The sequence below is a fragment of the Triticum aestivum genome, chromosome 3A, assembly GCF_018294505.1.
Source record: "Triticum aestivum cultivar Chinese Spring chromosome 3A, IWGSC CS RefSeq v2.1, whole genome shotgun sequence".
Lineage (NCBI taxonomy): Eukaryota > Viridiplantae > Streptophyta > Magnoliopsida > Poales > Poaceae > Triticum > Triticum aestivum.
The window spans coordinates 725,338,888-725,353,460 of record NC_057800.1 but is presented as its reverse complement, the minus strand read 5'-3'; the positions used below and the strand labels follow the sequence as shown (position 1 = coordinate 725,353,460).

The 14,573-nt window shown below is 44.7% G+C and overlaps 1 protein-coding gene across 1 annotated transcript; it reads right to left on the bottom strand.

Moving 5' to 3' along the window:
* Positions 1 to 2,353: 2,353 nt before the first annotated feature.
* LOC123059473 (protein DETOXIFICATION 40) lies at positions 2,354 to 9,956 on the bottom strand. Its single transcript, XM_044482039.1, has 7 exons — positions 9,591 to 9,956; positions 5,552 to 6,183; positions 5,397 to 5,453; positions 5,058 to 5,296; positions 3,271 to 3,389; positions 3,081 to 3,167; positions 2,354 to 2,773 (listed from the first exon to the last, which is right to left on the bottom strand). Exons 1-7 carry the CDS (start codon positions 9,864 to 9,866, stop codon positions 2,693 to 2,695), a joined length of 1,491 nt encoding a protein of 496 aa, XP_044337974.1. The 5' UTR covers positions 9,867 to 9,956; the 3' UTR covers positions 2,354 to 2,692.
* Positions 9,957 to 14,573: the final 4,617 nt, after the last annotated feature.

Sequence of the window (14,573 nt, the reverse complement as noted above, 5' to 3'; positions counted from 1 at the left end):
TATGAAATTTATTTTGGATAAGAGGGACTGATAAATAATTATTCCTGCATTGTGATATGTTATAAATATTATAGTAGCCTGCCCATATTATTGTGATTGTGTAAAAAAGTAGAATTTTATTTGATAAACACTCATTTAGTAACTTTATTGACATACCAAATAAAACTCAAGTTTATTAGATAAGTCAATAATAGGTGTGACAATTGAGGCGGTTTCAGAAAAAATATTGATGGACAAAGCAGAGATGGAAGGAAAGAAAATCAAAATAGAAAGAAGGAGTGTGGAATTTACAAGGCTAGATGAAGGAAAACCAAATGACAGAACTTTAGTGTTTTTTTAAGTTAGGAGATATTTTTAAGTAGAATATTCTCGCCACATGCACACATGAAACGTAAGGTGCAACAAGGTTTGTGCTAAGTCAAACACCTTTAAGTTTGACTAAGCTGGTAGAAAAATATGCTAACATATACAACACCTAATGTCATCATTGAGCTTTCTTCATCAACCTTGTGTATATACATATACAACACCTTTAAGTTTGACCATGTGAGTAGTCATCCGTGTACTACGGGTCCATAACAATAGTTATGTGACTATGTGTCCATAATAGTAATTATGTGGCTTCTACTACCTCAGGTTCTTCAATGCAAAGATCGGTGTAACATGATTGTGATCAGATTGATGTAATCTTGGTATGTTTATTGCGGTGTGATGAATTGTCACTTTTATGATCTGATTATATATGATTTTTTTTCTTTGTTTCGGTTCTGTGCTGCATTTTTAAGATGTGCATGCTCTCCGGTCTATTAGTTTATTTCTTGACCCATTTAGATGGATAATCTTGAAGAGGGAGTCATGTGCATTGGTTGGGGTTTAACCTTGCAAGTAGTCTATCTCGGTGAAAGTAAGAGATAAGGGTTTTGTATTGTGTTATTGTCACTGAGAATAAAAAGATAGTTAGCTAATTGCCTCGGTGTGGAGCTAATACTTTCAGATGTATGAAGAATTTTGGTCTTGGAATGGAGTATTAGCTATAGGTGCATGCTTTTAAGCAGTTTATCGATATAAGGACGTAATGGCCACATGCAATCATGACATGTATAATTAACCATAAACACTGCAATTTTACCGATACGAAATTGCAATTTGATTACCATGCCTATGCTATTTGGAGAAATGTCACTAGTGAATGTATGGATCTCGGTCCTTTTTTCCTCATAAATACAATATCTTTTTAACATTTTCTGTTTTTTGATATTCTAAATCGGTTACATTTGCATACAAATTCATTCGCACACGCGGATACATTAATCCTGGTAACTAGCGAATCTAGTGAGGTTGACACCCTCGCTAGACAAGTCAGGGACCAATGACAAAGATTCTTAGTTGAAAGCAAGGCTGATCATTGGACTCATAGAAGAACTCTGCAAATTGATATGCTTTCTTCCCGGTGAGGGATAATCCTTCTCTTGCCAATTGCCACAAATCCTTGATCTTGTGGGTCCAACAATATTTTTCGTAATATAGCAAGGAAACATCAACGGGCGATGGAGAAAGAGAGGCCCCACCATCGCGTGGTGCCTCCTAGGGCATGGCCTGCATGGAGCCGACCACGGCAACGACGGGAGATGTTGAGGATAAAGCTCGAGATGTGGCAGTGACTATCCCCCCTTCCCCCGTGTGTAGCCCACGAGAACTACATGGCGCCAAGCCTGTTCTTTTTTCTTGAATTTGTCACCTTGTGCGTTCGTGCATCGTGTGGAGACTCTACGCCCTCCTGTTCATGATTCGGATCCACCTGATCACCATCGTCCATACTCATGAAGCCATCAGGGAGAATATTATAGTCATGTCAGTTCTTTGGTGATATGAATATTAAATAAATGTGACCCTATTTTACATGCCCTTGCCCTAAATTCATAGCTACGACCATGTAACACTATAGAAGGCGCTAGAAAAACAATTTGTATCGAAGCAAATGCAATAAAGAGCTACCACTTAGTATAGCCTAATGAAACTGACCATAGACCTTTGCGGCATGAGAGATTATTTTTTCTGCCAGTGCGAGAATGTGACTTGCAAATCACCCCTCCCCTTGTGTGCTATTGGATTTGGGAAGTGAAACTGCTGGATTAGCAAGTTGCAATCGTGGGAGGTAGCTAGCCGGTTAATCACACTGTCTGCAGCCTGGCTGGTAGTGCACGTACATATGTGTGATGAAGGGTTACGCACGCAATGTCAAGTAAGGCGTCTCCCAACATGTGTGCATAGGAAGAAGAAAATAATATAATGTAGTCTTTTTTCAAGATATCCAAATTCCAGGCTCATCGGAGCCCAGTCTTCAAAACTTCACTCTTTTCATTACCTGCTTGTCCAATGTCATGTATGCATATAGTCCAGCTAATTACAAAATGTATTACAAAGTCACGAAATAATGGCCTTACAAGAAAGAGGGAAAGACCAAGAACATAGATACAATCGAAGTAAAGAAAGCTGTAACATGCCAACCAAGACTACAATATATACTGAAAAGCCTATAATTGGCATGTCATCCAAATCAGGACATAAATTTATGTGAGATTTAAAACACCTGAAATCAGTCCCTCCCACCCCACACCGACAACGAGTCTCGAAACCAGCATGCTTATGTGTTGTTGAGATGGAAACACACATCTCTAGACTGACCTACTTATTAGTTATTGTCCTTGAAGCCTGTAAGGAGGGGCTCTTTCTTCTCATCCCACTTGTTCAACCTTTTCTGTGCCTCCTCTACCTGGAGAATGTAGAAAAATTAACCTATACAGTAATGTAGTGTATTTTTTTTCAACACATATCTTTGATCAGTTTGCATCAAGCACATACTCTCAAGAAGGTTCTTAATCATGTGATGGAGGAATGGTGATGAACAAGCAACATGTGTGCATGTTACATTAATGACAACATATATGGGGACAATGAAAGCTAGATTGTATCCATGGTCATCAAGGAGTTAATTTAGGATTCATCATTTACACTTTTGTACAAAATAATGGAAATGTAAATTCAACTTTCTGCACAAAAGGTTTAATAACAAGGAATACCTCTTCCGTCCAGTTAGTTCTTATGGTGACCCACAACAGAATGGTTGTCTGCAAGGCCGTTCCCCCAATCAAACCACCCCAAATACCCTGCAAGTAGGCATACAATTCCACCAACATACGTTAGAACACATAACTGAATATATTGCCATCACGGAACATATATGAAAAATTTCGTAGATAGATCAATCACCTTTGCGCCGAGATTGAAGAAAAAACCAAGAACAACACCAAGTGGGACACCTACTATGTAGTAAGAGCCGACGTTCACGTAAGCAACAAATTTCTGCCATCCACATCCAACAGCAACACCTGATGTTTCCATACATGTTAGTAAATCATAATCATTCTGAATATGTGGTATCTCAAGAGAGAAAATATGCATCACAAAACATAGTAGAATTGTTTCCCTCATTTGTACCTTCACCTTTTTGCACCAATGGCCTACACCATGTAATACCCTATTCTTTTCTTGTATTTTGGTAATACAAAAACTAATCAAATCACGGTATGAAAACCTACTATATCCCTAAAATATGTGTTATCTCAGTATGGAAAAATTTGCATCTCAAAACATGATAGACACGTTTCCCTCATTTGTACCTTCATTCTCTTTTTCCTAAGGGCCTACATCTTGTAGTATCAATTCTTTCTATTTCCCTTTCCTATGCGAAAAGATAGTATCACATTCTTTTCTTGTACATAATACTACAAAAACTAGTAAAACCACGGGAGGGAAACCTACTATAGTCCTAAAAAACATGATAGAACTATAAAGGACTAGCCTGGACTTGGGAGAGAATTTTGCACTATAAGTGAATTGGAGATATGTTTAACACATATGACGTAGTTGCCCCACAAATATGAAAGAGTCTACAGTCATTTCAAATATAGGTGTAGGTCATCTCGCAATACTATTGTACGTTCTAATTTAGTAACTACTAGAAGGGTTGGGTGCGCTTTGCCGCGCCGTTGAATTTGTTGGGATTCTTAAATTTCTTTACTCGCTACATTTCAAAATATATGGTGTATTTTTTTTGAAAAGTCTAACCTCTTTAAGTTTGATCAAATTTATAGAGAAATATATCAAAATTCATAATATCAAATGGGTGTTATTAGCTTCATCATGAAATGAATTTACATTTTTTTGTTTAATATTGTGGATGTTGATATTTTTCGCTCTGAACTTGGTCAAAGTTAAAAGAAATTGACTTTCCAAAAACGTAATAACCCTTATATTTTGAAACTGGTGGAATGCGGTTATTTGGTGGGCCTTTCGCGGTGTAATTCTGTGCTATCCGCTAATCAACCCATATTTATGCGGGGATATTTTTTCATCAGTGGTTGCATGTATTGCATTGGCGCTATAGTATCACATGGTGGTGCTTTTTTCTAAGGAATGGGAGTTTGCGAGGGGTTGATATGTTTTTATAGGCCGGTTGTTGCTGATTGATTTGAAAAAATTATTGGCTCGATCAAAATTGTGAATCAAATCCAAAATTGAATACCTCAATTGAATGAAAGAGCTTTAAAATTAGGAAATATAGAGAATTAAAATAATTAAATGGGAGAGCCCCATTGTTGACCCAGTCAAAATCGGGTGACCCAATTTCAAATTGTAGCCTCAATTAATTGTGAAGATTTAAAAACCAGAAAACATAGCGTATTGTATAAAAAATGATAGAGTTTTGAGAAATTGTTGACCCGGTCAAAATTGGGTGACCAAATCCCAATTGGAGACCTCAATTGATTGTGAGGCCTCCAATCCTAGGAAGCTTAGTGATATAGTATATGAAAGAAATATAGATTGAATTAAAAAAGTGAAAGTGCACATGAATTGTAACGTTAAACAAAACAGAAATGGGCTCCTATTTTTCTAATAATGCACCTGCCATCTACTCTTTCCATAATTTTGTACTAACAGACTAGTCGAGAATCAAGAAATCACTTGTTCTTCATGTAGAAAGTGTCTAAAATTACCTGTCAGTACAGGTTGGATGCCACCGAGAACCAGCGTGACGGCGAGAAATGGGCAGAGATCCGCCACCGCACCTGAAACTGCTTCACCATCTGTGAACAAGTAGCTGATGTGGTTGCGAAGGCAGAGAATCACGATACCAAGGATGGTAGAGATTGTTGCAGAGAGCCCGGTGACGACCCACACAGAGAAAAATGCAGACTTGGGGTTGCCAGCGCCAAGCTCATTGCTCACTCTTACACTGAAGTGAAAACGTATCAATTCGTTAGTTAGAGTACTTACCTAGTTGTAAGTAAGTAATGCTAATGTTTATCAAGGCCTTTGAGTATAGACTTGCGAACCTTGCAGCGGCATTGAACCCAACGGAGATCATGAACACCCAACCATAAATCGTCATACTGTACCGGCCAAACGCACACATGAAATTTAATCAGCGCCAACTCTGAAGATTGATTACTGGGAACAACAGTAAGACTTAATGTCCAATGATACTCACCATATAGAGAGGGAATCCAGGGCAATCTCAGGGTTGGGGAGCAATCCAGCAATGATCACCAGCACCTGAAAGTACCATGTCTCAAGGCACAACATCACGGCAGACGCAGCGGAGAGCTTGAAGAAACTCGGCAAACCGGAGAAGGCCTGCCAACTGAACCCCGTCCACGTGTGTCGGCATGTCGGGCTGACGACGATGTACACAAATTGCGCGGCAACCATGATCCACCAGCTCACGATCAGCACCAAAGAGGCACCGAGCAGCCCAAGGCCAACCTTGTACATGAGCACCCAACTCATCAGCACATGTAGAACGAGCGTTGCCGTGGAGATGTAAGCACTTGGCAGGACGATGCTCTGTGCCTGTAGGAACTTCTGAATGGGGAAGTTGACGGCGTACGCGAAGATCTGAGGAATCAAGCCGTACACAAAGATCGACGCGGCACGAGCTATATCCGGTGACTGTCCCATCAACAAGAGGAGTGGCTCCGAGAAGGCATACATCACAGCAAGTGGTATGCCGGTTAAGCCCAACAGAATGATGGAGCGCTGTAGGTAGATTCCGAGCATGTCGTATTTGTGTGCACCGTAGGCCTGACCGCAGAGGGTCTCCACTGCACTGCCCATGCCCAGCTGCAAACACGTAATGTCATAATTGTTAGGATTGTCACAAACTGCGTCCTAGCTAACTTGTACCTTAGATTTAGGATAAATTAGGACTACATGCAAAAAAAAGGAAGGGGACAACTGAAATGAGCTTATTATTTTTCAGAATATGGAATGTGATTATGGTTCACAATGATCTACCCACGTCCAATGTGTTGTGGCACTACACCATTAATTCCGTTCCTCTTTTGTCTTCATTTGAAGTTTCATTGAGCTTCATCCCTCTTGATCAGATTCATCATTATGAGTTTCATATTGCTCCTTCCATGTCCTCTAATTTTTCATCTTAGATAATTTGCAAAACAGTTTAGTACTATGTTCATAGAAAAGAGCATGTAAACATGTTTGATTTTCCAGGTTTCCAGGTAGACTTCTTATACTAGCAGTGTAACACTAAGTAAAATGTACAAAAACATGTGAAACGAACAAAATAGCTGACAAAATTAATTAATTAACAAATATGGAAAAATGTACTGAATAACACAAATATGGACATTAAACAGTGAAGAAACACTGTTGAGCAACAAGAATGGAAACTTATGAATCTCAAGAAGCTCACTGAAATTCAAAGCGGCTTATTATATTGTGTGCCTCATGACAAACTTTTTTTTAGGTACAGCCTCATGACAAACTTAATAGAGTTTCATGGAGCTTCACCGCTCTTAATCAAGTTCATCATTATGAGTTTCATATTGCTCCCTCCATGTCCTCTAATTATTCTTCTTACATAACTTGCAGAACGATTTTGTATGTTTCTTAGGAAAACAGCATGTGCAAGTGCTTTCAAGAAAACAAGGAAAGATTTTCAACTGGTTCACCGTTATGATTGATTTGCTCGGTTTCCAGGCAGATTCTTATATATAGCAGTAGTATTACACTAAGTAAACTGTACAATAATATGTGAAACAAACAAAATAGCTTTTAAGACTAATGAATTAACAAATAAGGAATAAGATAAATAACACCAAAACATTCAAGGAAAAAAAATGGAAATTAAACAGTGAAACTGTTGATCAACAACCAAGGTGACTTATCAATCTCAAGAGAGTAAGCACATTGAAAATTCAAAGCCACATATAATCTGTGTCTCGCATGATTGCAGAGTAGGTGCATCCGGTCCCTGAGTCCAGATTCCCTTTTATGTGCAGCGTCCTCGGAAAATTAATGAGCTGACAGCTACTGCATCATGATTCGTACTACAACTAAGTGGGGTCGAAATAGTACTTTAGAGTTCAGATTAGAGGACAAACATTCGAAATGACATGGGATATGAATCCGTCCAATGCTAAATTTTAAGTTATAATAAAATGCCTTTATCGAAAATGACATGAGACCTTTTTAAAGTAGGGCGACGTATAGGTGCCGACGAGGCATATCAATCCATCAACCTCTCACCCATAATCAAATGAGATTGGCTCTTGTCCTACATACGCTATCAATTGATTGGTTGATTGATCGAGAGAGAGGAGAATATATAAACAGGACGACAAGAGTCAAAGATTGATGGGACATGTCACGTCATTAGACAAGCATATGTATGCTCTGCTTAGAAATAAGAAATAGACCATCATGAAAAACCATATATATTCACCTCGCGTACGGCGTGCTCAGCTTAGGATTTGGGAAAAATGAAGGGGCTGATATGGCAGGTTTCACTTCACCCGCAAAAAGAAAAGTCATGCCTTCACTTAACTGAACACACTACACTAGTACTCCGTCCATCCCAAAATTCTTGTCGTAGATTTCTCTATATACGGATGTATCTAACACTAAAACTTAACTAGATACATCCGTATTTAGACAAATCTAAGACAAGAATTTTGGAACGAAGGAAGTACTTATCTAGAAATTAATAAAATCTGCACAACAGATTCCTACAGTTTTTCTAAAGAAAACTATCCCTCCCAAACTTAATATAAGATGTTTTTTGACACTGTCATGCACTCTTAAAACGTCTTATAAAAAATTATAGAGCAGTACAATTATCATAGACGGAACTAGTATGGGAGGTGGCAAGTCGATTTTGGTCATTTCACACCTGCCACACATCACACGTACAAGACGGGCCACGGGGTACCTTCAAATCCGTAATACTCCTTCTGTAAACTAATATAAAAACATTTAGATCATTAAAGTAGTGATCTAAATACTTTTATATTAGTTTACGGATGGAGTACAAGCCACGAGTCAGTGGCTTGTGCCCAATAGGCCTGCCAACCGTAGAGACCCTACTCTATCCATAACCCCACTAATAACCATGCAATATATTGTAGTACGTAGGAAACATCTATGTCACGCTCCGTCGATCTAAGCAGTGGGTGGGCTGTGGCCATCACCTAGCCATTAATTAAGAGAGGAGAATATCCTCCCTAAGTTATAATTGTTGCGGCTGCTAGCGAGCGACCGCTAGAAACCAAACCATCCATATCTAACCCTCATATCGACCGGCGATTCATGCATTTATTTAGCGTGGTCACAGTCGTCAGTGTACATCCCGAATTCCCGATCGACATTATCTCTCCCATGCCCTCGCCGATGCTAGACCAGGTTGCCCTGTGACCAACGAGATGGATGGATGGATGGAGAGGCACACACGTCGCATTCGACCAGGTTCAGTCCCCGCCATGTGCACGGCAAGGAGACGGCCCAGCTAGAAAGTGAGTAGGCAGGACGGGGCCACGGGGGCAGTGCCAAGTCGCCATGAATGAATGACTGGCTTGTGCCAAGTAGGCCTGCCATGTGCCATAGATCTCTCGCGAAAGACACTAGTGTACTCCTGATCCAGCCCTACTAATAACGATCGACAAGAATCTACTCCCACCAATCTAATCTGCGGCTTACCAGAATCTAATCCACTACTTACCAATATTTTAAATAGCGGGTTATTGTCAAATAGCGGCGGACCTCAAAATCAGCTATAGCGGAACTATAGCGGGCTATAGCAGGCTATAGCGAGCTATTTGTACATGGAACCGTTTAGCGGCACCCGGCCCTAGTGAAAAGGCTATATAGCGGGTTATAGCGGAGCTATAGCCGGCTATTTAAAACATTGCTACTTACTGTAACAGGAAACAATAATAGTACTACTTGGTCTAATCTAAGCTGTGGGTTTGATCTGTGGCCACCAGCTTGAGCCGGGGACTACTGCATGCCTGCAAGATCCACGACCGTCGGAGCATGTGCTGTGTCAAGCGTCAACTTTCAAAGACCTACCGAGCATCAACATGTGCTGCTCTCAACTCTCAACGAGCATGGGATCCATGCACGCCGGCGGCCGGCCGGAGAAACCCACCCGCGGTCCTGATCCAAGCATTGCGTGCATCTATCTCAAACCAACGACGTAGAGATGTGAGCGGAGGAGTGCCAGCGCGTACCATGAGGCCGTAGGCGAAGGTCTGGACGCCGGTGTTACCGAGAGAGGCGGCGGCGAGCTCCAGGTTCCCCAGGTGGCCGGAGAAGATCTGCGTCGACATGGACATGACGTAGTTGATCATGTACACCACTACCGCCGGCGCCGCCAGCCGCGACAGCAGCCGGAGCTCGACCAAACCCGCTGCCCACGCGCGCTCCGCCAGCGGCGCCGACGTGTCCGTCAGGATGCTCTCCAGCCGAGCCGGCGCGTTATGCTCATGCTCGTCCCCGCCAGCCATGATGCTCGTGAGGTTTGGTAGCTAGCTAGGACAAGAGAGACTATGGCCAGTAGCTACTAGCTAGCTCGTATATATGGAGTATGTGCGTGTGCTCTCTCTCGGCGTTGACGCCCCGGTCGCCAATACCTACTACAAAAATAGTGGATTGCCTGGATTCGCGCTGACAGTGGGACTCCCCACGCTCTGGCTCCGGCTCCGGCTCTGGCTCTGGCATCACTACGGCCTGCCTGCTTTGCAAGTCGCCGTCCACGCACACCCACGAGGTTCGCGCGGTCACTTGCTGACAATGGTAGCTGGTGGTGGTGACTGCCTCTCCCACACCGGCGCCGGCCCTTTTAAGGCGATGGGGGATCCGGTCCAGACCTAGCTAGTCCAGTGGCTCTCCTTCATCACCCGATCCGTGTGGGAGTTGGTAGGTTACGTGAGTGTGTATGGACACCATGCATGTGATGGGCGGCGATATGATGCGCGCACACATGGGGACGAACATGGTCTTCGTTTTAGCCAACTTGATGTTGCATCCAGAAACGTAGTTTCCATAGCAATTATAGCTGGGCATACATCCCACTGGAAACCCTGATTAAGTGATTGGATGGATCTTATGTTAACTACGTAGTAGTATATCACTAGAATCTTTCTTTGGTTAGGACATATTATTTGAGAAATGTAGTTTCGATAGCAATGATGATTGCACATACATCGACATTCTATATCAGTAGAATCTGCTCATCATGCTATTAGCTGACCTTGTAAATTTCCATGATATTATTTGTACATTGCATCTCAGTAAATATATTATTCTCTTTCCTCTATCTATCTCATCTTATCCGGATTATTTTCTTAATCTCTTCTCCTAAAATGTTAAACTGATAAGAAATAAGTCTACATTGATTTAAGTGAGCACCCAACATCGGGCGTTGCTACTTGCTAGATATCAGTCAGCTCGAAAAAAATTGGGGTCAGTCGATTCCGTGAATCGTTGGATGCAAAATCAACGGCTCACGGTTTTTCTTCAACCTCACGGCGGATCTTCTTCCTTGAGCCGCCAACCACCACCAGCCTAACCACCGACCCGCGCCACCTTGCCGCCCCGCCCTTCCCGAAACCACCCCCCACCGCCGGTCTTGCACCGCCGCCGGCCATCCCTCTAGCCTTCTCCTTCCTTCATTAAAAAATCAACTAACCCCGAATTCGAAACTCAGCTGACTAATGTGTAGCTAAATTGTTTTATTTATTGGAATGGATGCAATAATTAGTGGTTTCAAGGCTCGATGACAATATTTCCCCTCGTCCCACCGATGGCATGCATGGTGGTGCTCAATCTAACTCGAATAATCTGCGCATGGCATCCTGATCCACCAGTGGTGGGCGAGGAGATCATGGTGTGGCGTTGCTAGTTTGCAGCAGCGAGGGCCACAATAGCAGTTTGGGGATCTGCGCAGCTTGATCTGGTGTAGGGGCAGCCACGCTGGATTGAGATTTAAGTCACGGGTCATCAACCAATAGTAACACGTCATGGTGGCGAGCATCCGTGGTTTGAGCCTTGAGGTGGTGAGATTTGCACAACGAGTGCAGGGTTGCACCCAAAAGTGACTCGGCAGTGTTTGCTCTTTGGGTGGCTAGACAGGCTGAGAGGGAGGTCGATGGTTGAAACAACAGCCGGACGTCCCAAACCGGTCTCAAACGTCTTGACAGCCTGCCCGATCACTGAGCGGTCATGAAAATATGACCCAGCCTGGCGTCTCAAATGGACCTCAGACACCTGAGCTGAACGGCACCTCTCATATTCAACCTAAATATGGGGCGGATTTGGGGGCGCCTGGGCCTGGGCACGTCCGCCACGTAGGACCGACGATGGGGTCCCATGCGGAATCGCTCGAAAACCCAGCACTCTGACAGACGTCTCGTCTGTCACCGCGGTGTGAACACCGCGTGGTGCCGTCCTCGCTCGCCGCTCGAGGCCAGACCCGGCTATGTAAGCGGGCAGACGTCCCCCAAACCTAGCCCATCCAGCTCCCTCTCTATGCCGCAACCCCCATCCGCCTCCTTTCCCCCGCTCTCCCCACGCTTTCGGACATCGTCATGGTCCGACAGAAGATCACCACCTATATAAGCATTAATGTTGATCACAGCCGGTTAGTCTTGGCCTAGCCGTCCGCGGGAGCGGGCAACAAATAGCTGCACGCGCGTAGGGGTCGTCTAGCCATTCAGTCAATGCATGCTGTGCGTGGGCGTGCATGTAGTTAGTTGGTTAGTGGCCGGTGTGGTGCATGCGTGCGTGAGTTAGTGGTGTGTGTGGCCACTGGCCTGTGTGCGTGGATGTGCTATATAAAGTGTACTCGGTTGTGAGGTCAGGAGAGAGGAGCCTGAGGAGAAATGTAGTTTTCAGGTGTGTGTGTGTGCGCTCACCATGAGGAGTAGCAGCCGGAGTTAGCCTCTATGATGTGTAGTCTCCCATGTATGATCAGTCTGGTATGTGCCACCAACTCGAGTTTGTGCTCGAAAGGAAAAGAAAGCGCCGTTCGTGCGGCGAGGCGTTTTTCATCGGAATAATTTGTCTCCTTCTTCCACCTTCGTCCGAGTGAGTGTGAGAGCAAGGTAGGCTAGGGCTTGTCCCAACAACGTACGCTATACTTACGCCAGAGCGCCGGTGCCAGATCGCGGAGGAGATCCGTGCGAGGAACGCCGCCCGCGCATTGCTCCTGGGCTGCTTCCGGACTCGAGAAAGTGGATGAGGAGGAGGAGGAGCAGCAGCACCCGAAGGAGGAGAAGGGAGAGTAGCTACCGGAGTCGATGGAGGTGGCGAAATCGAAGGAGGACGAGGCAGCGCAGCCTGGTCCGGGCTTCAACATGGAGGACGCGGAGACGGAGTTCACCATCGCCCAGGTCATGGAGATGGCGAGGCAATAGACCATCCTGAAGTTCATTTAGGATGAGGCATATGTGGAGGCCAACCGAAAGTTCCTCCGATAGGAGCGGGCGGTGACCGATGCGCTCTTCGTCGAACTTGACACAGAGAGGAGGATGCCGGAGTGGAGCAACCGAAGGAGTCGGAGTTGCTGTTGCCGTCCATGTACCCAGAACCGGGCATGGAGATAGTCGACATCTCCCACAAGGAGTGGAGTGATCTACTAGTATGTAGGTTTTTATCTTTGCATGCTTTTGTATAGATATAAGAATTCTAGTATGAGGTGTCTGGGTGCTGTTGTGTAAAGTTGAGAACAGGCCGGTCATTGCTCATGGACGTGCCCCGCGTGCCTACGCGCGTTTGAGGGGTCATATGTGGCTGTAGATGCGGTTGCGTCGCCGGTTGACAGATGTCCTTGGTTGAAAACTCACTATCTGGCGTTATGACTAGATCAAACAATGTCGACGTCTGTGTGTCGTTTTGCAATCCATCGACCTCTTATTTCCATATAATAAGGACGCCGATAAGTGCCACACGTGTAGGTGTTAGAGTGTCCGCCCACACATTTTGTGTGGTGTATAAAAGGAACAGCCCACATATTTACGTGTGGGCAAAACAACTATCGTTCACACGCCTCTTCCCCCCCCCCCCCCCCCCCCGATTCCTCTCACACGCATGCGTGTGGGCGAAGTTGATAACGTCCACACGCCCGTATGTCAGGCCTCGTACCTCCTGGTCCCACACACCACGCGTGACGGTCACCGCGCGCCCGCAGTTGCCATGGTCCAGACCCTCGTCCATGTTCGTTTAACTGCAGTTGCCATGTCGTTGAACTACGGTTGCCATGTCGGACAACTGCAGTTGCCATGGTTGCTCAACTGCAGTTGCCATGTATGGTCTGATCTAATGTAGTTGTCATGATTTCATAACATTAGGAGTTGCCACATACTAACGCTAGGCAGTTGAGACAGTTGCCATGTGCTCACAAGCATGTTAGGGCAGTTGCCATGTAAAAAGGAAGAGTTGCTTCTGCTTACGTGCACGTTAGGACAGTTGCCATGTACCATGTAAAAACATATGGCAACTCGGTAAAAGAGAGTTGCCATCTGCTTATGTGCGCACTAGGCAGTTGCCGTGTACCCTGCAAAACACATGTCAAACTCGGATAAAAAAAGAGAGTTGCCACCTGCTTATAAAGCACACTAGGGGCAGTTGCCATGTGCACTGCAAAACACATGGCAACTAGCAGTTTGGGTGCGGGAGAGGAGACGGGCGTGTGGGCGAGATGGCAAATGCCCACACACTAGCCCTTGTGTGTGTGTGTAAAGTGGCGTGTGGGCGAACTGTTGTACGCTCACACACCAGCCCCTCCTGTGTGGTGAACAGCCGTGTGGGCGACCGGCTGAACGCCCACACACCAGGCCAGTCCTACGTGGCACTAAAAACATGCCAAGATTCATGCGCTCATAAACGGACGCGGATCCACGCGTGTGGGCGAGATGCAAACGCCCACACGTGTGGGCGTTAACATTTCCGTATAAACAAATCCGACACATGACACACGAGCTTGACGCTTGGCAATAAACAAACGTGAAAGATTACGTAGAGCCGGAGGTCACTAATCCACCCCTGCACACGTCATAATCTACAGTTGATGATTTGTCACGCTTCGTCCAGGCTGTGGGTTATGCCGGCCTGGAACCGAAGTATACCTAGCAGGCGGCGAAACACAAACACTCCAGTGCTTGTCGAGGGTTGATTACACATTTTGTCGAGGATTGATTACACATTTTGCTCTA

What these genes read in the sequence shown, in the direction of transcription:
- LOC123059473 (XM_044482039.1), bottom strand. Translation starts at nt 9,866, where the DNA reads ATGGCTGGCGGGGACGAGCATGAGCATAACGCGCCGGCTCGGCTGGAG. An exon ending in GGGTTCAATGCCGCTGCAAG is followed by an intron (nt 5,297 to 5,396) that starts GTTCGCAAGTCT and finishes TTTTCACTTCAG; the next exon opens with TGTAAGAGTGAGCAATGAGC. An exon ending in CATCCAACCTGTACTGACAG is followed by an intron (nt 3,390 to 5,057) that starts GTAATTTTAGAC and finishes TGGAAACATCAG; the next exon opens with GTGTTGCTGTTGGATGTGGA.